The sequence below is a fragment of the Ailuropoda melanoleuca genome, chromosome 16, assembly GCF_002007445.2.
Source record: "Ailuropoda melanoleuca isolate Jingjing chromosome 16, ASM200744v2, whole genome shotgun sequence".
Taxonomy (NCBI): Eukaryota; Metazoa; Chordata; class Mammalia; order Carnivora; family Ursidae; genus Ailuropoda; species Ailuropoda melanoleuca.
The window spans coordinates 78408323-78432968 of record NC_048233.1 but is presented as its reverse complement, the minus strand read 5'-3'; the positions used below and the strand labels follow the sequence as shown (position 1 = coordinate 78432968).

General features: G+C 58.4%; 1 protein-coding gene across 1 annotated transcript; it reads left to right on the top strand.

The window, feature by feature from the left end:
- The first annotated feature begins 2081 nt into the window (after positions 1-2081).
- TNKS1BP1 (tankyrase 1 binding protein 1) lies at positions 2082-23850 on the top strand. Its single transcript, XM_002922689.4, has 12 exons — positions 2082-2240; positions 2563-2671; positions 3708-4341; positions 5765-5834; positions 10046-11548; positions 13495-15602; positions 20782-21148; positions 21408-21558; positions 21670-21806; positions 22537-22694; positions 22888-22960; positions 23391-23850. Exons 2-11 carry the CDS (start codon positions 2578-2580, stop codon positions 22946-22948), a joined length of 5283 nt encoding a protein of 1760 aa, XP_002922735.2. The 5' UTR covers positions 2082-2240; positions 2563-2577; the 3' UTR covers positions 22949-22960; positions 23391-23850.
- Positions 23851-24646: the final 796 nt, after the last annotated feature.

Here is a 24646-nt window from a genome sequence, read left to right as displayed (position 1 = left end):
CCCCCACCCTGTCCGCGTCCCCAGTCCCTCGTCTGTTCGCCGGCTGCTTCACAGCCAGCGCACAGGTCCTCCGCTTCTGCCGCCGCCGCCCCCTCCTCCACCCTCTTCTCCTCCTCCTCTTCGGCTGTCGGCGTCCCCTCTGTGTCCAGAGCTCCCCACTGGGCCCCTCCAGACGGCCCCTCGCCCCAGGCTGTTTCCGTCTTCCCGTTGGCCCTCCCTCCTCCAGCAGTTTACGTGCAGTCCTTGCCGACCTCTCTGGCCCGGGATCCGGCCGGAGATCCCAGGGTCCATAGGGACGACCCCGCTTGCGCCGATGGCGCTCTGGGCCACTGCCCCCCGGGCTGGAGCTGCCCAGCCTCTCCCCAGCCCCTCTGGCGGCCTTTGCTCCCGGGGGTCAGCTAGTCTTCCCCTGACTGTTGGGGGTCAGGAGTGCTCAGTGCTGCTGTGATTCTACAGCTTTTGGCTACGGCTTTGGTCACCTGGGTTTCCTGGCTGGGGCCTCTGAGCTTCTGTGGCCCCTCTCAGTTGGGGAAGCCGAGACCCCCACTTCATTGCTGCAGCCCTCATACTGCAGAGGTGTCCATCAGGCCCCCAGGTGAACGGGTTTTATGGTTCTGGGCCAGCTTGTCCCCATTTCTAACCACCCACACCATGTCCCTTGAAATAATGTTCAAGGACAAGGAAACAATCTTGTATTTTTTTAATTTTTTTTTTCCTGGCGTGTGCCCCTCCCCCACGCACATTCGGACTGGCTCTGCACAGTTATCACCCACCCACAGCGTGCAGTCCTCCCTTGTAGTTGGCTGGCCAAGGGATTGACGGTCCTGGGTTTCTCTTTATCCTCTTCGCGTTTTCTCTCATCTTAGAAGCACGCTGGGGCAGGGTCAAATGTGAGGGGTGGGTAGGTTTTCCAAAGGCTGGGCCCCAGGGGTCCCTTCTCAGGATTTGGCGCTGTCTCCCCAGGCCAGCTGGAGTGGGTGCTGAGGAAGGCAGTGCCCGTTGCAGGTGGGAGAGGGTTGACTTGTCCTCAGGGTTGTGGTGACGGCCGGAAACCTCCTGCCTTTGGAACGAGAGGGGCAGGGCTCTGGAGCCTGGGGGGAGGGTCTTGTGGGTGGGATGGAGCCAGAATGGGAACTGAGGAGGTGGTGTAGTATCTGAGCAGCAGGTGACAAGACTGGGGCCCCGCGGGAGTGAAGGAATGGTCTGGAATGCTGGCAGCCCATGGCCTGGGGAGAGGAGGAGGTAGTTACCACGGATCTTAGCTCACTGGTGACACTGATTGGAATCATACTAATAATGGCCAACATTTACTGGCTACTTTTTACGGCTTAGGCGTTGTGCTAAGTTTGCACCCACCATCTCACATAGGCCTCCTACCAGCCTCAGGTACACCGTTTTTAACATAGGGAAACTGAGGCTTAGAGAAGTAATCAGTGTGCCTAAGGTCACACAGCTGGGAAGTGGTAGAGCCATTCAGCATTTGAATCCTGGTCCGTCAGACCCCAAAGCTCCTGCTACGTACAGGTTTAGAGGAGGGGCACCATTTGGGCCCTGCCATAGGGCTGTGTTGCTTGGTTTAAAATTTCTTCTGTCCCCTTCTAAATCCCTCGGGCTAACCCTGGGCTGGTAAGTGATGCCCAGTATCCCCATTTTGTAGGCTGCGGCTGTCCCACCCTGACCGCCTAGAAGGGGGAACCCCAGGGAGTTTTTCCCCCAAGCCGCCGCACCCCCCGGATGTTCTCAAGCCCTGTCCCATTCTCCCAGCCCAGGCCTGGGCCGGCTCCTCCTTCCTCTTGGCGAGGCTCTGGAAATCCAGTGGGAGGCCATTGCTATGGCAACAGGACTAGGCCCTGGCTTTACCTCATCAAATTCCAAGCTGAAGCCAAAGCGATTGAGAAATTAAAGAAAAAAATGTATTCCAGATGTTTACTTTTTATTCCTTATTTTTCCGTGTTTGGATGAGACAGCTCGGAGGGAGGCGGGAGTGGAGCTGGGATGTGGAAGGAGGAGGGGGAAGGGGGGGAGAGGGAACCACTCCCGGCTGCAGGAGGGGGGAAGGAGGGTGAGCTGGAAGGGGGAGGCAGGCAGTGGGGCGGAGCCCCAGGTTGGGGAGGAGCGGGTTTTTCCCGTCTCCCATGAGGTGATTCACGGAGAGAGCTCAGACTTCACGGCCCTCTTCCTCTGCCCCGGAGTCGATATCTCAGGCAGGGCTACCAGCCCCAAGGGGTGCCTTGGGAACGGTAAGTGGGGTGTCTTGCCAGAGCTTGCCAAAGAGAACAGGAGGTGGGTCCCTGAAGCTCCAGACTTTGGGGATTAGGAGCGTGGAGTTTAGAGAGTCGTCTGGGAAGAGTGGAGGATACAGCTGCTGAGGACCTCCCTTGACCTCCCCCAACCCCCTCTGAAGTTCCCGCTTCCTGTCCCACAGTTTGTCTCTGCTAGGAGTAGGAGACTTCTCAGCTAAGCCTGCTGCCAGTGCCCAGCCCCTTTGCCTTCTCAATCTCTCTTTTCCTGGGTCTCTAGCCACCCAGCTCACAACCCCTCTGTTCCCCCATTCTCATGCAGGTTCTGCCGCATGTGATGAAAGTGTCCGTTCTCAGGGAAGGCACAGCCATGGCTTCCCCACCGCCCCGGGAGATGGAGGAGGGGCTGGTATCTGCTGGCTCGGAGCCAGGTACCTATGGGTGCAGGGTGGAGCAGGGTGGCTGGGAGGAGGGCGGGAGGGGCAGCAGCTGAACCCCAGTTCTGTCTTGGAGGGGGTGGGGGAGCGAGGGTAGGAGGCACCCTGGGGACATGCAGGATGGGTTCTGAAGGTTGTCCACCCCTGTTGAGACCTTTCAGAAGTGTTTGAGAACCTAGATCCCCAGCAGATGAGAGCAGACTGACCTTTGAGGTCAAGCAGATAAACTGTGTGTTTTGCAGGGGAGGACACTGAGGTCTAGGGGAGAAATGGCCTGCACCTAGGGGAGGGTTTGAACCCAGGCCTCCTGGCTCTGTCTAGACTCCTTTCTTGGGTTGAGCCCAATGAGTGGGTGATACAGGATTCTGTGAGAAGGGCCGTGGCCATGAGTAATTCCAAGTCTTTTATTTGGCATTGGAATGCCTTATGTAGAAGGTAGGTTTCTGGTCTTGTTCTTTTTCCTGTAGCAGATTTACTTCTGTTTGGCTTAGGTCAATAGTAAGTTTGCATTCCTGATCACACACCAGATGACAGAGGGGAGGTGGCCTGGGTGTGCACTCTTGGGGGGGGGAGTGGAGAGACAGAGTGGGGAAGCTGAGCTACGTTTACTATGGGTGGTGGCATAGTAGAATGTCATGTCAGAGGGAAGGACTGGATTGGGGACACAGTGGCCTGGCTGCTTGACATGGGCAGTCTGGCATCTGTTTATTGGCTCTTGTTCGTTTATTATTTGTTCATTCGAGAAGAACATGTACTAGGGTGCAAAATGGGGTAGAAGGAGAAATAACGTGTCAGCTGGGCCCTTAAGTGGCTTTAGCTTATAAGGGAGTTGACTAACATTTTTGAAATTTGGGGTTGGGAGAAGATGCTTCTGAGATGTGTATGGAAAATCAAGGAAGGCTTCCTGGAAGAGGGGACATTTGACTTGTACCTAGAAGGATGTGAACATTCTAAGTTTTTAGGGCGGGAGATGAAGTTCTGCTTCCTGGTTCTTCTGATGGCTCCCCAACCAACCCTTTCCTTTTGGTAGGTGACCCTCGGGCCAAACCTCCCATCAAGCCCAAACCCCGGGCCCTGCCTGCGAAGCCAGCCCTGCCTGCCAAGCCCAGCCTGCTGGTGCCTGTTGGGCCTCGCCCCCCCCGGGGTCCCCTGGCTGAGCTGCCTTCTGCCCGGAAGATGAACATGCTGGCAGGACCCCAGCCCTACGGCGGCAGCAAGCGTCCCCTTCCCTTTGCACCAAGGCCTACGACCGAGGCCTCTACTGGAGGAGAAGCCACTCGAGAGACTGGGAAAGAGGAGGCTGGGAAAGAAGAGGCGCCCCCTTTGACACCCCCAGCTCGGTGCGCTGCCCCAGGAGGTGTACGGAAGGCCCCTGCCCCCTTCCGTCCAGCCTCAGAGCGCTTTGCAGCCACCACCGTGGAGGAGATCCTGGCCAAGATGGAGCAGCCTCGGAAGGAGGTCCCTGCCAGCCCCGATCACCTCTGGGGCTCCCGCCTCACCTTTAACCACGATGGCAGCTCGAGATATGGCCCCAGGACCTATGGTGTGGCCGCGGGTCCCAGGGATGAGGACAGTGGGACCCTTTCCAGGGGATGGTCCCAGGAGGGGCCAGTAAAGTCTCCCAGCGAGTGCCAGGAAGAGCACAGGAAGACTCCCAAGGAGAGGTGAGGGGTGGGAGGCAGCCTGGAGGACACGTGGGTGGCCGTATCGGGGACTGGGACCTTCATGTTTAGGTCAGTTCAGGTTAGTGTGCTGTGAGTGCAGGCGGACCCTGGTCTGAGTCACAAAACGTCTCCCCTGTAGACAGCGTCGTCTTTACGATGTTCTTTTTATAATTGTAATGCTGTTTACAGAGTTGACGGACAGTCACTGCGGAGTTCAAATGTACCAGAGGGAAGTTTATTTTTAGGTCTTTTCTACCGAGAGTTGAATTTTGCCTCACTTAATCGGCAGCCATGCTGTTTAGTGAAGAGAATATTTGACCTGTTTTAGAGATGTGGAAACTGAGTCTCTTAAGCGCCTTTTCTTGGTTCCTCAGCACTTAACAGACAGAACTGGGATTTGAATTCAGGTCTCTCTAAGTCCAAAGCATGTTCTCTGAAGTGTAGCTCCCACGGTGGGTGGAGCGGTGTGCAGGTGCTGGTGTGTGTGGGGGGGCGGGGGGCAGGGTGCGTAGGGTGCTGTCTGCCCATGAGGAGGAGTCTGACAGAGCAGATAAGGCATGAGCGCACCTCAATGCCCGGCCAGCTCATGTCTCTGCACAGAGGTTATGGCCAGGTTGGAGACTGTTATGTGGGCTTCCCTTCTCTGGAACTGGGGCCAGTGTAAAGGAAGGCTGGCCAGGCGGTGCCCCTTGGGGTGGTGGGCACTAGGTATTGTAGGAAGAGGCTCCCCTCCCCCTCCTGCTGCTCTGCAGGGCAGGGCTGCTGTGGTGTGGGCTGAGCCCCAAGCTGAAGGCTCCTGCCCTACCCTGCCCTCCAGCCTTGCCCTTCTTTCCTCTGAACCTGCCTGGAGGGTAGGGGCCCCAGTTCACCCTTCTTTGTTCCCGGCCTCTGGGAGGTCACACCCTGCCTCCAGTCTGCTCTCTAGCTTCCTCCCCTTCCTTGGTCTAAGCAGAGCTTAAGAGGAACAACTTCAACTTTGGAAAATCACTCTTCCCCCTCATCCTCCCCCTGCAATCCTTCAAGAAGTATTGGCAGGGCAGCCGGGACCAGCTGCACTCTCCCTGGCTGGAGGAGAACGTTAACCCCTTAGGGGCTTGGGGAAGGAGGAGTTCTCCTTTGGGGAACCACTGAGGGGTCTGGGCATGCAGGGTGCTTCTCCTAGAGGAGCGGGTTGTGGTGGGGGAGGGGGGCATTTAACCCTTGATGTGCGGGAAGGGAATGGGGACTATCTCCCTGGGCACTTTCTCTATGGAAACTGTAGAGCATTTCTGTCCTCAGTGATTCCAGGTGGGGCTCAGTAATAGATGGTCTGGGGGAGGTTAACTTTGGGTGCTAGTGAAATCACTCACGCAGATCCACTCGCCCCTTGTCCATCAGTGTGGGGCTGCTCCATTCTGTGCCTCTGTTTCCTGTTCCCTCACAGGAATGCCCCTTTGGACCTGGCCTTCAACGGGGACCTGGCTCAGCCAGCCAGCCTGGACCCACCTGCTGACGTGAGTTAGCCCCCTGTTACGAATCACAATCCTAGTGTTTTAGAGCTGGAAGGGTCACCTGAGATTATCTGTGTTACCTCCTCGTAGTTCAGATGGGGGCATTGAGGCCAATGGAGGAGGCGGCTTGCCCTAGGTCTGGCCCCAGGACTCAGATTTCTTGACTCCCAGGCCAGTGTTTTCTATCACCGAGGTGGTTAAGTGTGGCTCAGGCCATGAGACAGGTCGTTATGAAGAATAATTACAGTATCTCTAACAACTGGTCCTGATAGGTACCTACCTGGGCATGTTGCAGGGGCAATGACTAACTTAACCGGTGTGATAAGTCTGGCCAGTGGGGGCTCCGGGTCCCATGGGAGGCATGTGGATACCGTAACTCACAAAGGGTTAGGTACCCAGGGGCTGAAGTAGGATCTGAGGTGCCTGATTCCACTGTTCTCCCTGTCTGGGCTTTTTCTTGGGGTTCAGAAGAGGGGGCTTTCCTGTTTCATCCTCTCCATTCCCCACAGTGTGCTCAGAGGGCGGTCAGGCTCAGCCTGCTTTTTGTTTTTGTTTTTCTTTCTTTAAAAGATTTTACTTATTTGAGAGAGAGAGAGAGAGTGGGAGAGAGCGAGCTTGAGCAGGGAGAGGGAGAAGCAGACTCTCTCCTGAGCAGGGAGCCGGATGTGGGGCTCGATCCCAGGACCCTGGGTCACGACCCAAGCCAAAGGCAGACACTTAACCAACTGAGCTACCCAGGCATCCCCTACCCCCGCCTGCTTTCCTAAGTAATTGATACCCCTTTTTGCTCACAGAGCCCTTGCTAGCCAAAGGCTGTTCCGTCTCCCTCACAGTAGAGACCTGACCACATTCCCTTGTCCAGCCAACAGATATTTACTGAGCACCTACCATGAGCTGGGTGCCGGGGACACAGCCGAGAACAAAACTCACTGTGTCCTGCTCTCAGGGAGCCCACCTTCTAGTGCAGGGAGGAAGCCATGAGCATAGGCGTCCCTGTGAATCCGCAGTGTGTCAGACAAGTGTAGGAGACATGCAGAGGCAGAGAGCTCTGGCCTGAGGGCAGTCGGGGAGGCCTTGCGGTGAAGGTAAGGGAGTGAGCTGCATGGGTGTTCGGGGAACAGTGTGTTGGGCAGAGGGAACTGCAAGTACGAGGACTTGGTATGTTCCCGGCTAGGAAGCCAGGACGCCTTGATCGCAGTGAGAGAGGAGGGGTTGTGTGCTAGTTAGGTCTGCCAGGTGATGGGTCAGATTGCTTGGAGCCTCACAGGACCCTGGAAGGACTTGGGCTCGAGGGAGAGGAAGAAGCCGTTGAGGGGTGTGGAGGAGAGCAGTGACACGTTGCTGGCTTGGTTGTAAAGAGTCATCTTGGTGGCAGGGAGCTAAGCGCATCAGCAGGGACCAGGTGGGGCATAATCCAGGTGGGACATGATGGGGGCTGGACCCTGGAGGTCGACTCCGGGTGGGGTTGAGAGGTGTAAAGTGCAGTGTTCGCAGGTAGATTGCTCGGAGAGCGAGCGGTGCAGAGTCCCAGACAACGGCAGGGCGTGTGGCCTGCGCAGCGGAAGGGGGAGGTTACCATTCACTGAGATGGGGACTGCGAAGGGCGAAGCAGGATCAGGGGGATATGAGGAGTTTGCTTCTGGATTTGTTGAGTTTGCGATGCCTCTTAGACATCCGAATGGAAGTACTGAGGGGGGCAGCTGGATAGTTGTCGGCGTACAGGTGGCGGTTAAGATGGCTAAGGTCACCAGGAAGGTTAAGGTCACCAGAGGGGCAGGGAAGGTAGAGGAGGGCAGAGGGCATAGCAAGGGAAACCTGGAGGCGTTCGGGGATGGTGGAGTCCTGGAGGCCACACTGAGCCAGCAGCCACCTTCGGGTCTGGAGGAGGGCAGGATCCATGCTCACAGACTGCTGCCGGGTCAAGGCAGGGGAGCCCTGGGAATGGGATTTCGCTACAGGGAGGTCACTGGTGACCTTGACAAGAGCATTAGCGCATGGTGAAGGGAAAAGGCTGTTTGGAGTGGGTTTAGGCGAGAATGGGATGAGAGGAACTCTGTGGTTAGATATAAACGTAGGCAACGCATTCAAGAAACGGGGTGGTTAGGTCAAGAGCATGTGTTTTTCTTTTTTTTTATAAAGGTTTTATTTATTTATTCGACAGAGATAGAGACAGCCAGCGAGAGAGGGAACACAAGCAGGGGGAGTGGGAGAGGAAGAAGCAGGCTCATAGCGGAGGAGCCTGATATGGGGCTTTGATCCCATAACGCCGGGATCACTCCCTGAGCCGAAGGCAGACGCTTAACCGCTGTGCCACCCAGGCACCCCGTATTTGTGTTTTTTAAGGCAGAAGAAACGAGAGCAGTTTGTGTGCTGATGGAAATGAGGTGGTAGAGAAGGAAAGATCTGTGATGCAGGAGGGAGAGCTGTGAACGAGGACAGCTCACAAGCATAGAAGGGGAGCATAGTGCTTGGGCTCCCATGCAGGCGGTGGGGTGTGGGGGCTGGCGGCTGACGGGGGACACCAAAAGCATTGCCTGGGAGTGTGGGCAGGGGAGGGGAAGTGTTGGGGGACTGCTGGGCACTTGAGGCCCATCTGAGGTGCTGGGGGTTCGAGTAAGAGTCAAGCTGTCGTGAGACCAAGCTTTCTGCTTGCTCGCTCTTCTCCAGCCGCGTCCAGCCCCAGGTGTGGCTTCACGGAGGTGGAAACCTGGGACAGGTGGGTCACAAAGTCAAGAGGAGGTCAAAGAACAGAGAGCCTTGACGAGAGAAATGTCGCCTGTGTGGCCATTGAAATCACTGTGGGTTATAAAGGGTGGCTGGCGCTGGGGAGGGGTGCTGTGATCCAGGAGTGAGGGCTTTGCAGGGGGCACGAGCAGGAGGGGTTGTGGGTGGTATGGTTTAGGGGCATGCGGTTGAACAGTGGAGATTTTTTTTTTTTCTTTAAGATTTATTTATTTTAGAGGGAGAGAGAGAAGAGAGAGCATGGCAGAAAGGGGAAGAAGGAGAGGGAGAGAGAGAACCCCAAGGAGACTCCCCACTGAGTGCAGAGCCCCGCGCAAAGGTCCCTGCGATCATGGACCCTGGGATTGTGACCTGAGCCGAAATCAGGAGTCAGGCATTGAACCAACTGAGCCACTCAGATGTCCCGAGAACTGGAGTTTTGTAGAGAGAAGGGAGGATGGAGGGAATGGAGGTTGCCTTGAGAAGCAAGCAGGACCTTCGCTTGCCCAGACCGAGTAGGGGAGGATGTGGGAGAAAGCACCCCGTTAGAGAGGGTGGCAGGGGAAGTGCGACCCCTGGGGAGGGCAAAGGTCAAAAGGAGCAAGGCTTCCCTCTTTGTCTAGGGACAGGCCAAGTGGAGTGGTGGATGCCGGGATGCCGGGGGGCTTGGTGCCCCCTCTGCCCCTTCCTCCTCCCCCGGGCCCCATCCCGTCGCATCCGTTGTTTCTCTAAGTCCTATCCCAAGAGGCCATGTGCACAGATCTTACTTAATTCTGACCTAAGTCTCTGAGATGGGGGTTGTAGCCCCAGCATACAGAGAGGAGAGCTGAGGCTCTGAGATCCCTACGACCACCCTGGGGAGGGCGTATGGCTAAGAAGAGGCAGTGCCTGTGACTCCAAGCCCTGTGCTTTCACGCCCCTCGGTGCCTTTGCCTGAGTCCTGAGGCAAGGCCTGCCTGCTTCCTCTGGTCGTGGGTAGTGCTGGGACCTGTGGATACACAGAACGGGGTGCGGGGGTTGGGGGACACCACGCCTCCCTTTAGCTTCTCCACCCACAGGTGGTCTGGCCTCGCCCTGGGCTGGCAGACCTGCTCTGAGGCAAACCCCCGCCTGCCCAGATGGCAAATTCCCTAGTTTCCTTCTCCTTTTGTCAGGCCAGGGTTCTTGACCCATGCACCACAGACCTTTGATCCTTAGTTGAGCTCTGGGGTGGGTGGGACGGAGATCGGATTCACTTGAAATCGTATGAGTGAGGCTGTGTGTGTTTTCTGGGGTTGGGGTCTGTGAACCCTGAGAAGCATAAAATGCCGTAAATCCCTTCTGGCCCCTCTCCTAGCTGTCCTGAGAGGCCCATCTTCTCAGCTCCTGTCTCCTTCTCTGGTCTGTGGAGCAAGAGTGTGGGGAAGCAGCTGACCTGGGTTCAATGTGGGGTTGGCAGGGTCCTCCTCCCCAGCTGGGAGGTGAGGTAATGGCTCTTGACCTTTCTCTTGCAGATGTCCAAGCCCTGGGAGCCCTCCAGTCCAGGCCCTGGCTCAGAGAATGGAAGCTCTGCCAGCCCAGGCCTCCCCACTGAAGTCTCGGGCCTAGACCCTGGGTCTCCCCGACTTCACTCAGCCGATGAGGGGTCTCCCCGACTTCACTCAGCTGATGAGGGGTCTCCCCGACTTCACTCAGCCGATGAGGGGTCTCCCCGACTTCACTTAGCCGACGAGGGGTCTCCCCGACTTCATTTACCTGATGAGAGCTTTCTCTGCCACTCTCAGCTTCCAGAAGCCCAGAGTCCTGCAGTTTCTGGGCCCTCTCCCTGCCTCCCTGTGACCCCAGCATCCCCAACTGTAGTCCTGCCAGATGAGGGTCAGAGCTCCTGCCCCCCAAGCTTAGGGCTCCCTGCTGTGGAAGCCCCAGAGGCCCCCACACCTGGCAGCCCAGCCCTTGAGAAGGTCTCGGGGCACCACAGCCTGGAGCAGCCCCCAGCTGCCTCTGCCCAGCCCCTGATGGAGGGGGGTGAGTTGCTGGATCTTCCTCGGACGTTTCCATCCGGGGATGTGGTGGCCAAAGGTGACATAGACTGTCCCATCAGCCTGGCTCAGCGCCGGTTTTCTGAAGGTGTGCTCCGGCCACCCGGCCAAGACCAGGAGAAGCTGGGGGGCTCGCTGGCTGCCCTGCCCCAAACCCAGGGGAGCCAGTCTGCCCTGGATCGTCCCTTTGGGAGTGGCACAGAGTCCAACTGGAGCTTGTCACAGTCCTTTGAATGGACCTTCCCTACTCGGCCTTCGGGTCTGGGGGTGTGGCGCCTGGACTCCCCACCTCCCTCCCCCATCACTGAAGCCACTGAGGCCGCAGAGGCTGCAGAGGCTGCGGAGGCCGCGGAGGCTAGTGACTGGGCTGCATCCAGCAGAGAGGAAGGAGGGTCCCAGCAGGGGCAAGGGGCCCAGTCAGCTCCAGAGGGGCCAGGAAGGCCTGGTTCCTGGGTACAGGTGGATGATCCGGGCATCTCCCCAACCCTGAAGGGGGATGGGGAGAGTCAGCCTCAGTCCCCCGTTCCCCTCAAGCCCTTATCAACAGCAGGGGGCCCCCCTGGAGTGGCCTTGCTGCAGGCAGAGGAGAGGTATGAGGAGCGGGAGCCCCTGGCTGGACAGGAGTCCCCGCTCCCTCTGGCCACCAGGGAGGCCGCTCTGCCCGTCCTGGAGCCCGTGTTAGGGCAGCAGCAGCCAGCACCCCCCGACCAGCCCTGTGTCCTCTTCACTGATACACCGCACCCCCAGCAGGCATCCCCTGCTGAGGAGGAGGCCATGACCTTGGCCCAGGCTGAGGCCAGCCAATCCAGGACAGAAGGTCGAGACCCCTGTAGTGTGTCCCCCGAGCCGGCAGGCCCTGACAGCAGCTCCCGCTGGCTGGATGAGCTCCTGGCCTCGCCACCACCTAGTGCGGGCAGCACAAGGCGGGGAGCCGGAGCTGAGCTGAAAGACACACAGACCCCAGGGGCCTGCTCGGAGGTGAGGACAGGGGCACAGGGAGGGTGGGGGCCTTGGGATGGGAGCCAGGGCTTGGGTGGGCTTTCTTGGAGTGTGGATTTAATGTGTCCAGAGCTTGGGATACAGCCATGAGCCAGGCACCTGTAGCTGTGTCCCTCACAGCCTACAGTCTGGCAGAGCGGATCGAGCAGAGGGTCGGGACGGCGTGGGTTCATATTCAGCTTCAGCTCCCAGCAGCGGAGGGGTCTTGCTGAGGTACCCTAACCTCTAAGCTCCAGAGACCTTTCACGATAAAAGAGCATTTGCCTCTTAATGTCAGACTGCAGGTAGAACGAGGTGTGGAAGGTGCTCGGTGCTGTGCTTGACCTATCCTGAGCGTTCAGTCCGTCTCTACAGACAGGATTGTGGAAGGCAACACAGCGCAGCCATTTAGCGCGTGAGCTCTGGAACCAGACTGCCTGGGTTCTCTGCTCTCTGCCCGGATGTGACCTTGAATGGGTTACTTTCCTGTGCCTCGGTTTCTGCGTCTGTAAAATGGGGGTGACCATAAACTCTCCCTCACGGGGCGAAGACTAAAGAAACCGTATCACCTGTATGGCACTAAGAAGAGCACGTAGTTCATCATGAGTGTTTAGGAACTGTTGGCTTTATGAATGCCCTTACCCTTGAACAAGACTTGCCTTGGAGACAGGAAGCTGAGGCCCAGAGGAGGCGGAACCTTGTGCAGGGTCACCCAGCAAGTTGGCGGCTGGGCCTCGGTCCGAGTGCCAGTTCCCCGGCCAGTGCCCTTTCTCCTGCCAGGCTGCTCTGGACTTAATTAAGGACCGGGGTCCAGGTGGCTTTTGAAATGTCTTTTTCAAGGCAGGGGTGGGGCTGGAAGGAAGGCAGAGCCAGGCGGCCTCTAGGGGTAGAGGGCGGATAGATGGAGGAGGAGCAGGAAGGAGTTAAGACCGGGCTGGCTCCTGGTAGGTGTGTCCCGGGCTCTGGGTGACTCAACTAGCTTCTGGGCGGGGCTGCCAGAGCTGCAGCTGCCGAGAAGGGAGCGGGGCCAGGGCGAGCGGGAGTCGTTGGACAGGTCCGGGCGAGGGGAGCGGCCCAGCCCTGTCCCTGCGCCCAGCCGCACCCAGCAGCCCGGGGCGGGCTGGGGGCAGGGGCCATGGCGGGGCTTGGGGACCGGGAACCCAGCATGTCTGTCTTGGAGAGGCTGTTAGCCAATGCGGCACTGAGGGATGAGGCTGGCCGGCTCCGCAGCCCCGAGCCCAGGGCTCCCCCGCCTGAAGGAGTGAGTCGGGGTACAGAGTGGGGGGTGCAGGGAGTCCTGGGCTGGCTCTTTTGCCTGTGGGAGAGGCTGTTCCTCTGTCTCCTCCAGGGACGAGGTGAGAGCTAGCAGGTCTTCCTGGGAAGAGCTAGGCAGAAGGGTGCTTTCCATAGGGAGGAAGGAGCTGGGAACTTTAGGAAGGGGCGAGTAGGGCCAGGGCCAGGGGCAGGGTCAGACTGTTCCCTTGGAGAGGGGGTTGTGGAGGGCCTTTGAGTCTCGATCACTCCTAATAAAAAGTAGACCCTTTTCACAGCCCTTGTGAAGACCACTCCGCCAAGCTGCCTTTCTCTTGGCAGTTAGCCAAGTGTTGCCCAAGGGCTGTAAACATGACCATGGGATCATTGATTGAGTGTCCATATCGAGTGCCCCTAGCATGCCAGGCACTATGCTGAGGTTTGGTTTAAACAATCTTGTTTAATTCTCCCAAACTACCCCATGCAATAGGAATTCTTCCCATTTAAGGGTGAGGACCCTCAGGTCCAGAGTAGTTAAGTGATTTGCTCAAGGTCCCGAAGCTGGGATCTAAACCCAGGCTTTCTGTTGCCAAAGTGGGGCTCATAGACACTGGGAGTGCTGAGTCTCATTCTGGACTCCCACCCAGATAGACTCTAAGCATTGTTTCTTTGTGTCTTTTTTTTCTGATTCTTAGGGACTCCTTGGCTGGGCCCAGAAAGATCTGCAGAGTGAATTTGGGATTGCAGCAGACCCATCTCCCAGCAGCTTTAGTCGTTCTAGCTGGTCCCAGGACACTTCTCAGAACTATGGCCTTGGGGGTGCAAGCCCTAGAGGGGATCCAGGCCTTGGAGAGGGAGACTGGACTAGCAAGCGTGGGCAAGCGGCAGGGGAAGGGAATGCCAGGGAGTGGGCCAGCAGGTGTAGCATTGGCCAGGAGGACATCGACGTTGCCAGCCGGGATGGGAGTGGAGTGTCTGCCCCAGGGGGCCTTGCTGCCCAGGATTGGGTGCTTGGAAAGCCAGTCCAGCTTGGCCCTCAGCAGAGCCGGGAGGCAGATGTTCAGGACTGGGAGTTCAGAAAGCGGGATTCCCAGGGCACTTACTCCAGCCGGGATGCAGAACTCCAAGACCAGGAATTTGGGAAGAGAGACTCGCTGGGTACTTACAGCAGTCGGGATGTAAGCTTTCAGGACTGGGAGTTTGGGAAGAGAGATTCTCTGGGTGCTTATGCCAGCCAGGATATAGACGAGCAGAGCCAGAAATTGGGGCAGAAGGACCACCTTGGCAGGTACGGCAGCCAGGATGCAGATGGGCGAGACCAGGAGTTTGGGAAGAGAGAGCCTTCTCTCGGCACCTTTAGCAGCAGGGGTGCAGAGCAGCCGGATCAGGATTTTGGGAAGAGTGCCTGGATGAGGGACTACAGCAGCAGCGGCAGCTCCGTAGCCCCGGGCCCCCAGGACAGAGGCTTCGGGATGAGAGCCCTGAGCGCCGGCTTCAGCCCCGAGGAAGCCCAACAGCAGGACGAAGAGTTTGAGAAGAAGGTCCCGAGTGGCGGAGACGACCCGGGCGAGACCAGCAGGGAGGCAAGCCAGCCTGAAGAGAGAGAATCGGGGGGCCTCTTTGGCCCCAGCACCCCCCAGTCCCAGGACGGGGCACTGGGACAGAGAGACCAGAGCAGCTGGCATGGTGGCGGTGCTGGCCAGGAGGCAGGGGGCCAGAGCCCGGGCGATACTGACCAGGAGGACAGGGAGGTGGGCCGGCGAGGCTGGGTGGGCGACTTCGGCCGTGGTGTTGTCCCCCAGCCGGAGGCCACCTTCAGTCCCGGGCAGCGAGATTGGAGTGGCGACTTCTGCATGGAGGCCTCTGAGAGAGGCCATCAGTTCGGCATCATCGGTGACGACCGGGCGGGCAGTACTGTCCTGAGCCCTTCTGGCCAGATGGCAGGTGGCTCCTTCGTGCCTCCAGAGAAGACCCCAGCCAGGCCTGTGGACTGGACCGACCAGCTGGGCCTCAGGAACTTGGAGGTGTCCAGCTGTGTGGCTTCTGGGGGCTCGAGTGAGGCCAGGGAGGAAGCCGTGGGACACATGGGCTGGTCAGACAAGCTGGGCCTGAGAGATGTGGACCTGGCCGGCCGTTTGGAGGCTGGAGGGTCTGAGGAGCCCAGGGGGATTGGGGTCGGGGAGAAGAAGGACTGGACCTCCAATGTTGGGGGGAGGAGCAGAGATCTGGCTGGTGTCGGGGAGGTAGAGAGCCCCGGCCAGGCCAGAGAGAGCGGCGTGGGACAGACCGACTGGTCGGGTGTGGAGACTGGAGAGTTCCTTAAATCAAGGGAGCGTGGGGTTGGACAGGCAGACTGGACACCAGACCTTGGGCTGAGGAGCATGGCCCCGGGGGCAGGCTGTAGCCCCAGAGAGCTTGGGGCGGGCCAGGTGGACTGGGGCAGCAGTCTGGGCCTAAGGAATTTGGAGGTGCCATGTGACCTAGAGTCTGGAGGTTCTCGGGACCCGCGGGGATGTGGAGTGGGCCAGATGGACTGGACCCAGGACTTGGGACTCCGGGACATGGAGCTCTCGGGGGCCCCGAGTGAAGCCAGGGAGCATGGGGTGGGAGAGGTCAGCCAGTGCCCAGAGCTAGGCCTCAGGGACCACGGCACCTTGTCCCTGGGCCTGGAGGCCAGAGAGCTGGGGGCTGGCGGGACAAGTGGGCCAGAGACCCAGGGTGAAGACCACTCCACACCTTCCCTGGAGACCTGCCTTGAAGACCCTGGGATGGAGACCGGAGAAGCCCTGGGCTTTGGAACCAGGTAAGGAAGCCTCCTCCCTGTGTGGAAGGGAAGGTGTGGCAGCTCTGAAACATTGTAACCTTTTTCAGGAGGCAAGAAACCGCTTTCCCCCAAGGACTTGTATTGGAAAATTGAGATGGTTTGGACTTTGAATTACTAATTTTACTTTTTTAAAGAATTGGAGCACAATATACGTACAGGTGGATTCTTGTTTTGATGATGATGGTGATGTGTGAGGTGTTGTTCGTTTGCTGTCCAGGCTTTAGGCTTCCTTGGTGACTGTGTATCACGACTGTGCTGGAAGGGCGTGTGTCCATCTTTGGGGTCCGTTGTCCTGCACCGCACCTGTCCCCCAGGTCTCTTGTCCCAAAGCCGAGGAGCTTCCTGGGCCAGGGAACGTGGATGCTTTCACGGGCGTCGGCAGGAGGACTGGACTCTGGGACTTGGCCTGGGCCACTCCAGAGACATTAGGAGTGGAGTGGACAGTGGCGCTTGTTGTTTCTTACAGAGATTAGGAGCTTGGTGCCTCTTGCCTGCCCTGTCTTCAGGCCCAGAAGAGCAACAGTTTAAAAACCTGAAGGTCATAGGGACCTGGCTCCTGACCCCGTGATCTTGGTCTCCATGCGCTGAGTGGCTGAAAGAGAGCTTTCCAGAGGAACAAACTCGTGGTTTTATGAGTGAACCACAGCCTATCTCAGGGATTTTTATGTTCTGAAACCAGCTGAGGTGATCTCCCGCCTGGAAGGGGGACTAGAAAGACATTGCGTCTGTTTTGTTAACATTTCCTGTTCGTAGAGATTTGGTTTTATTCTCTTGACTGAGTAGAAGTTTGTACCTTTTTGAAGAAGCTGGAGCTTCTCCCTGGGCAGTCGGGGAAGAAGGGAAAGGGAGGCGCTGGCTGGGGACCGCCTTGTGAGTGGAAGGGCCTGATGGTAGTGGCAGGGGGGCGGGAGGGAGGGGGAAGGGTCTAGAGGGAATGGTGGAGGTGTCAACCATTGGGTTGGGAGAGGCACTGGGACTAAGGAGAAGGAGAGAGAGAGTGAGGAAGGCGGGCAGAGCACAGGGAGGTAAGGCTGCAGGGCAGGGGTGGGTTCACAGGACGGGGAGTCCAGAGGCTCCTGGGATCTTGGACGAGTCCTTGGACGTCTCTGAGCTTCACTTTATGTTAGCCTCAGGAAGCTTTCCCATTCCTAGTGCCCTGTGGTGGCTCCCAGTTTCTCTTCTGCGACTCTGCACGGCCCGGGGCTGCGCTGCCTACCTTACCTCGTTGACCTTCACAGCTGCCCTGTGCGGTGGAAAGGGATTTTTACCATCTCCAGTTTGCACGGAGACAAGGGGTGTGACCTGCTTATGGTCACATAGTCAGCAGGGCCTCTTTCTGGCTTCAGCGTCGTAAATGCTGTCAGGTGTGGTCCCGGTGCTCCAGTCTCAGGCTACCAAGGAGCAGGACCCAGGCCCTCCACCTTTCCCCTCTGCTTGGGTGTCTCTTGAGAAGTGGAAGGCGGGAGTATCTTTCCCTTTGTTTAGGACAGGGTGGGGGCTGCGGGGAGGGAGGCTGCAGGGACTGGGTTGGGGAAGAGGAAGGTAGGAACGGGGAAGGAGGGAGTCCGGGAGTCCTCGGGGCCGGCTGAGCTGCTTCGGTCTCTAGCCCGTCTTTAAGAAGCTCTGGTTTTCCGTCTGTGCTGTAGGTTTGGGGAAGGCTGTGTGCTCTCTGGCCACACAGGAGACCTCAAGTGTTTGAGCCTGAGCGCGTGCTGACAGGTGAAAGCACCGGAATCAGGAAACCCGTGTTCCTTTCTCTAGTGCAGGCTTTCCCGGACTTACCTGACTAACATCCAAGGAGCTGGTGTTCTGGGTGTCTGACTTAGGCAGATTCTACACCCTGGAAAAGTGCTCTTTGCAGGAAATTTTGGTGGTTCCCCTGGGAAGTCCTTGAGGATAGCTTGGAGTAGTCTGGGTTTGGGTCCATCTGCCAGGTTTGGGTTCTGATTCAGCCACCACCTCTGTGACCTTGGGCAAGTTCCTTCTCTTTCTCAGGGCCTCCTATTTCTTGTCTGTACCTTGGAAGTAATTTACGCCCCCCCCATGGGGTTAAGAGTTGCGGACACACATAGAGTGAGAGAAACCTGAGTGGCATATGGTGATCACTGAAAAAAATGCTTGCTACTTGTAATTGTATCTGTTTTGGCAATTTGGATGGAGCTGAGCTGTCCATAAAGTGAGGCCCGTGGGGACATTTTTGTCATCGTCTCTGTGTGGGACAAAGGTACCCCTGATGGCAGGTGGTCATTGGCTGGGATGCTGTCCAGCACAGTTGTGACAAGATCAGCATGGAGGTGGGTGGGTCACGGGGAGCGCTCAGGCCCCTTCTTTGCATCGAGGGCCACCTTTTCCTGGTGGCAGTGGCTCTCTTGGGTCCCCCGAGAGCTCATGAACTGCCCTCTCCTGTCTGTGGCCTTCTCGTCATCTCCTGCCCCTCCTCTGAGCCCCAGTGATGCTGAGATCTCTCAGTCATCTCAGGGTCTTTGTGGAATCTCCTCAGAGATCACTGAGGCCAGCTCTCTCATTTCATGGGTGGGGAAACTGAGGCCCAGGGACGCAGTGTGACTCGCACAAGGTCCACAGCTGGTGGTTCTGGGCTCCCTCATATTCCCTCGGCCTTGTCATCATCTCTCTGGGCACGTGTCTTGTTTGTCTCAGGTCCAGGCCAGCTGCTGCCCCTTTAGGCACATTATTCCAGCTGCAGGTCTGAGCCCCCCTCATTTTGGGTCTTGGAGCTTTGAGTACTGGGGAGCCGATTTTGTGCACATCTACTTTATGCCCTTCCCTGGTTCTGTCCCTGGAATGGCGTGGTGGGGTGGGGTGGGGTTGGATTGAGTCCTGACCCTCAGGAGACTCTAAGTCCAGATGGGGTGAGGGGTAGAGATGGTGCAAGATGGGACAAGTCTTCAGGCCAGGAACCTGTGTTGAGGATGATGATTATCCTGAAACAATTAAAAAAAAAAAGGTTTCTTGATTTATTTAGAGAAAGAGCATGCAGGCCCAATGGAGGAGGGGCAGAGGAAGAGAGAGAATCCTCAAGCAATCTCTTCACTGAGCAGGGAACTTGACTCGGGGTTTGATCCCAGGACCCTGAGATCATGACCTGAGCTGAAATCAGAGTCAGACGCTCAACTGACTGAGCCACCCAGATTATCCTAAAAATTTATCAAAATTTAGCACACATTTCCGTGTTGCCGATGGACCCAGCAAAGCATAGGTCTTTTATGATCCCCATTTTGCAGATGAAGAGCTGAGGCTCAGAGTGGACAAGTACCCCAGCTGTAGTAGGCGATGGAGCCCATATTTGTGCCCGAGGCGGCACTCGGCATACGGTCCCGACCATTCTTCTCTCCTGCTTGCTCGCCAGGAAGGAGCTCAGGTTATAGGTGTTCTAGGTGCTCAGAGGCAGTCAAGCTTCTCTGGAGCTGGGGTCGAGCCAGGCCAGCAGGGATGATGCACACCGCATTCCCCAGTGCTCTTCCCACCCTCCCCTCCTCGTGGCCACCCCCAGAGTGCACTGAGCTCATCTGCTGCCCTCTGCCCACGTGGCTTGGAGCCAAGTCTGGCTCTGGACGTGGATCTTTCCACCCACCCATCCGCTGTTCCACATTCCCTTAAACTCTCCGGGCCTGCCCTCAGCCTTGTGTCGGCCCCACCCCAGGGAGAGGCTTTGGGCAGGGCCTCCTCAGGCTGGGTGGGGGTGCCACCCCTGCCCCCTCCCTCCCAGCCTCCTCGATTTTAAGCTGCAGGGTGAGCTGGCTTTGGCCCCTGTCCAGGGCTGCTCCGTTCCGCTGCCTTGCTGCGCCTCTGCTGCCACCTCCGCCTCCTCCCTCCCTAGACCGCTTTAATTTCCATCTGTCAGCAGCTTGTGGAAGGACAGACTGACACATGTTCTCTCCTGCCCTCCCTGCTTCCGGCCTGCTACTGACTCACCTGCCCTACTCCCCTCCCTTTCCAGTCCCTTTGGCAACTCTCTAAGGCCTGGCTTCCGGGCCCTGCCCCTGCCAGACTTTCCCACGCCCACCCACCAGCCACCCTGCACCGTGTCATTGTGTGTGTGTGTGTTGGGGTGTGGCTGTGCTGTGCGTAGGGGGGCAGGGTCCTAGATGTGCCCCGAGGGAGGTGTGTGGTGAGTGTGTGCAGGGCGTGTTCCTGTTTCAGGGGGTGGCAGCTGGCCAGCACAGCAGCTCGAGGGGTGAGGTATGTGAGTTAGCGTGCGTGCTGTGCCGCGTGTGTTTGTGTCGTGTTTGGAGATGCATAGGTTGTGTTAAGGTGCAAGGTGACCCAGCCTCTCAGTCACTGGGCAAACACTGGCTTAGTCCTGCTCCTCTCCCAGGTTCTGGGGGCACAAAGGCAAAAGGGGCCCATCTTTGCCCTTGAGTTGCTCAAGGACCGGCTCTGAGGCAAGGGGCTGGTCCAGGTGGGAGCCCAGGGCGTGCAGGGGTGCAGAGGGGGGCTGAAGCTGGGGGGAGGGGAGCAGGCCAGCTTCGGAAGAGGAACTGAGCGGCAGGGAGAGTGAGCGGAGGGGCAGTGGGGGAGCTTTGCAGGCAAGGGAACAGCTTGTCCACATACACTGCAGTCTGCAAAGGCCCGGCATGTTCTGGGAGTCCCTGGTGGTTCTGTGAGACTGGGGCATGGAGAGGGAGCACGTGGGAGCTGAGGGCTGAAGAGGTTGCACAGCCAGACGGGCCAGTGCTTGGATCATCCCAAGGAGGGTGGCCACCCAAGCAGATGCCCCGAGGAGGGCCCGTTGACAGCGTCCACAGCAGCCCCGGCAGCCCCGGCAGGAGTCATGGTTGCTGTCAGTAATGGGGTACATGCTGGGGCCAGGCATTGTGCTTTGCACTTTGGTTCCCATTTCATTCCCCAGAGACTCTAGAGTTAGAGGACCCCGAGGCTTTGGTAGTGGAGGGACTCATCCAAAGCCTCCGTAAGTGGAGGACCTGGGATTTGAACCTGCCAGGCTGCCCACCTTGTCCGCTCTGTGCTGTGTACAAGGCCCTGACCATATCCTTCCGGAAGGAGTCTGGGCAAGTCTGGAAAGGTGGGAGAGGGAGCGGTTGGGGAAGTGGGGGGCACAGGTGCTGTGGAGTGGGCTTTGGGGGAGGGAGATGGGGCTTCAGGGGTGACCTTGTCCTCTGGTCTGTCTCTTTTGCAGTCCTGGCGGATGCCCGGCCCGCTCCCCGCCCTCTGGCTCCCAGGGTGTGCTAGAGGGGATGCTGGCTGCCAGCAACTCCAGGGCAGCAGCCCATAGGGAGTCCGGAGCCTCAGGCCTCGGGGGCCTGTTGGAAGAGGGAGGAGCCACAGCAGGTGCTGACCAAGGGGAGCCCCTGGAACCTAGTGGGGACCCTCTGCCTTCCTGGAGGCCTCAGCCGGATGGTGAAGCCAGCCAGACAGAAGAGGTGGACGGCACCTGGAGCCCTTCAGGGGTTGGGCAGGGCGAGCAGGGCCCAACGCGGCCCCCTCGGCGGCCCCCCCAAGGCCCTCCTCCCCGCTCTCCCAGTCAGGACTTCTCCTTCATTGAGGTCAGTGCAGGGTGAGCCCAGGGCAGTGGTTGGGCTGTTGGGGGGCAGTGATGCAGCCGGAGCCTTGGCCCTGGGGCTTCTGTGAGCCGTGTCAGCCCCCCGGGGGGGGGCAGGAAGTGGGCAGTGGGTGAGTCCTACGAAAGGGGTGCTCTAGGCTGCTGGAGGGATTAGCTCATAGCCCGCTGCTGTTGAGGGCTCCTGTGGGATGGGGAGGGCCATGGGACAGCAATGGCAGTGATGTTGCCATTGTCCTGAACAGGACACCGAGATCCTTGACAGTGCCATGTATCGGAGCCGTGCCAACCTGGGGCGTAAGCGAGGGCACCGGGCCCCAGCCATTCGGCCCGGGGGCACCCTGGGCCTGTCAGAGGCAGCAGACTCGGAGGCCCGCCTGTTCCAGGACTCTACGGGTAGGGCCCCTGTATTGTTGGGTGACGTCTGCGTCGCTGTCTTGGGGCTGTGCAGGGCAGGGCTGGTCTGGGCTGGCAGCTGTGCTGAGCCCCCGCTCTGGGCCCTTGCAGAGCCTCGAGTTTCTCGGGTGCCGTCTTCAGACGAAGAGGTGGTAGAGGAGCCCCAGAACCGCCGGACACGGATGTCCTTGGGCACCAAGGGGCTGAAAGTCAACCTCTTTCCTGGCCTGAGTCCGTCAGCCCTGAAGGTACCATCTGATCCTTCAGCCAGCATATCCATCCACTAGCCACCTTGCGTCCAGCGTTTGTTCTGTCTGTCCATCCATCCCTCCCTCCATTCCCCGTGCCCTTCTTCCCGTTCCTCCTGTCATTTTGCCCTCCACTGAGGGCCTTGCTGTGTGCTAAGCGGGACGGAAGGAAGAACAAGGCATTCATGTCCCAGGACTTCATGCGGTGGGGGGTGGGGACACAAGCTATGTCTCTGATTAGCTCTGGTGAAGGGGCAGGTGTTTAGGTGTCACTGGGGAGGTACAGATAAGGGCTGGGCTTTATTTCCGAAGGGTCATACGGTGCAGGATGGGAGGATATATTGGGGAAGGCCTCATGTAAGTATTTGATCTTGGCTTTGAGACATGTGTAGGAGTTGGCTGTGGAAGGTGGGGTGACAGGAGGGTGTTCCAGGCAGAGGGAACAGAATGAACAAAGACCCAGGGCTGTGAAGTCATCACTGGCTTTGTCCAGCCCCGTTAGTCCGACGTCAGTGTAGCAGAATCTCTTTGGGCAGCTACTCTGTGCAGGGCGAGGCTCAGCTCTGGGAGGCTTATCTTGAAGCGATTTCCCATCCATCTGGGTAGAAGGACTGCAGCGGGGTCTGTGTGTGATTCTGGGGACGGTGTACTCTGGGGAAAAGGTCGTGCCCTCTGGGGATCCTCCCGCTTGTTCCTCTGATGTGTCTCGGCACTGGCGCTCGTCTCACAGGCCAAGCTGCGCCCCCGGAACCGCTCGGCTGAGGAGGGGGAGCCTGCGGAGAGCAAGCTGAGCCAGAAGGAGTCCGTGGTGCAGCGTTCCAAGTCCTGCAAGGTCCCGGGGCTGGGGAAGCCCCTTGCGTTACCTCCCAAGCCAGAGAAATCCTCAGGGTGGGTGACCTCGACTGGCCTTACTGGGTTGGCCTGAATTAACTATGTGAAGTTGGCACTAGAGTTCCTGGCTTTGCAGTGAGGTCTCAGACTCCCTCTTCCGGTGGGAGGGCGGGTTTCCCTCCCTACCACTTCCTCACTTTGTTCACCTTTCCTAAGGTTTGTCTTATGACCTTTGCCCCGTGCCATCTAGGTCAGAAGGGTCATCGCCCAGCTGGCTACAAGCCCTGAAGCTGAAGAAGAAGAAGGTCTGAGAAGTCCTCGAGGTGAGGGTGGGTTCCCGGGCTCAGGGGTGAGGATGGCCTGCCCTGGACGGTTCCGGAGGCCCCGTACCTTTTAGGCCTTTCTGGGCCCCTTGGCTCCCCTTAGATTTTGTCCATAGAACAGGCATTGTCTGGCCTGGGATGGATGAGGAGGGAGGGCTTCCATCCTGCCTTCCTCCCTGGGTTCGTGGATGGTCCCCACACGCCCCCTGCCCCCGTGGCTGGCCCAAGTGGGGTCAGCCAGCCCTTCTGGTCTGGGACCTTTGGAGGCACTTTCCGGGCTCAAGGGCCTCAGCTGGGACCCTCCTTACAGCTAGGCTCAGCTGGGGGAGCCAGGCTGGGCACAGGGAGAGGAAGCTGAGGCGGCTCCTCTGGCCGTCACGGTGTCCCCTGCTGACCTCTTCCCTCCCCTTCCCTCCCCTCCCCTTTGCAGGTCCTTCCCATCTGGCAGTCTCAGGCAGTGCCCATTCCTGTGTGGGGTCCCCGGCGAGGAGATGGCTGGAGCCCCACCAGGCCCCAGGCTGCAGCCTCTGTCCCCCTCCACGTCTGAGGAGCGTCTGGGGAGGCACATTTATGCACTTTGTATCCCTTCCCTTCCCACCTTCCCCCCACCTTCCCTCCTGACCAGATTCAGGCATTAGTGGTTGAAGGTTTTGGTCCCTCCTCCCTCGCTCTCTTTACACCTCCCTCTCAGCTTCCTCCTCCAGCCTCCCTCGGGTTTTCTTTTGATACCAATTTATAGCATTTTTTATAAAAGCCTTTGATTTTTGTAATGGGCGGAGCCCTGCCCCAGCCCCATCCCCCAGCCCAGGCCTCCCTCTGTCCTGCCAGGTGCCCCACAGAGACCAATAACATTTTACCACTTGAAACAATAAAGTTTTTTGGGAATTGGTGCTGCCCAGGTTGTGGTGTGTGGTTGTGGTGCCCCATCTCCGTGCAAGGCCATCGCTGGGGAGTGCTGGTTCTAGCCCTGGCCCACCGGGAGCTCCCTGTGACACTGAACACTCGCCTCCCTTGCACTCGTGGGCTCAGTGTCCCTGAGGAGGGCGCATTGGTGACAGGAGGCTGACTGCTGATTCAGACAACCCCCAAATCCCAGTAACTGAACACACAGAGGGTTATTTTCCATTCATGGCACAGTCCAGGCTGGGTTGGTGGTGGGCACGCTCTGCACCTTGCAGTCGTTTAGAACCCAGCTTCCTCCCTGTGGTGGCTCGGCTATCTGCAGGGGCCTTGGTCCCCCCGCCCCCCCCCCCCCGCCCCCCCNGTCTCGTGGGAGAGCCTTCCCACAGGGACCACAGGACGGGAGACTCTTCCATTGGCCAGAATTCAACTCCTGGCCCCCGCCAGCTGCAGGGGGTACTGTATTGGGAAGTGTAGTTTAGCTGTGCGGCCACAGAGGACTGAGTGTTGGTGAAGAGTCAGCCTTCTTGCCGGGGGGGTTTGGCTTGTGTGATCCCTGAGGGCCCCTTTAGTCCATGCATCCTGCAATGTCCACTGGGCCCTGACATCCTCCTCGGCTGGTTCCCCAGACCTGCCAACCGCTTTCTCTGAGGCTGCTGAGAAGAGTGGCTCCCGTGGGCCTCGCCTTGATGGGGTCTGAACTGAGTCAGAGATCAGAGCTACGCTTGAATTTGGAAATCATCCCATTCGCAAGAGCTTAGCCTGCTATGTTATGTTACGTTATGT

What these genes read in the sequence shown, in the direction of transcription:
- TNKS1BP1 (XM_002922689.4), top strand. Translation starts at nt 2,578, where the DNA reads ATGAAAGTGTCCGTTCTCAGGGAAGGCACAGCCATGGCTTCCCCACCG. An exon ending in GCCTGGACCCACCTGCTGAC is followed by an intron (nt 5,835 to 10,045) that starts GTGAGTTAGCCC and finishes TTTCTCTTGCAG; the next exon opens with ATGTCCAAGCCCTGGGAGCC. An exon ending in TGAGTCCGTCAGCCCTGAAG is followed by an intron (nt 21,807 to 22,536) that starts GTACCATCTGAT and finishes CTCGTCTCACAG; the next exon opens with GCCAAGCTGCGCCCCCGGAA.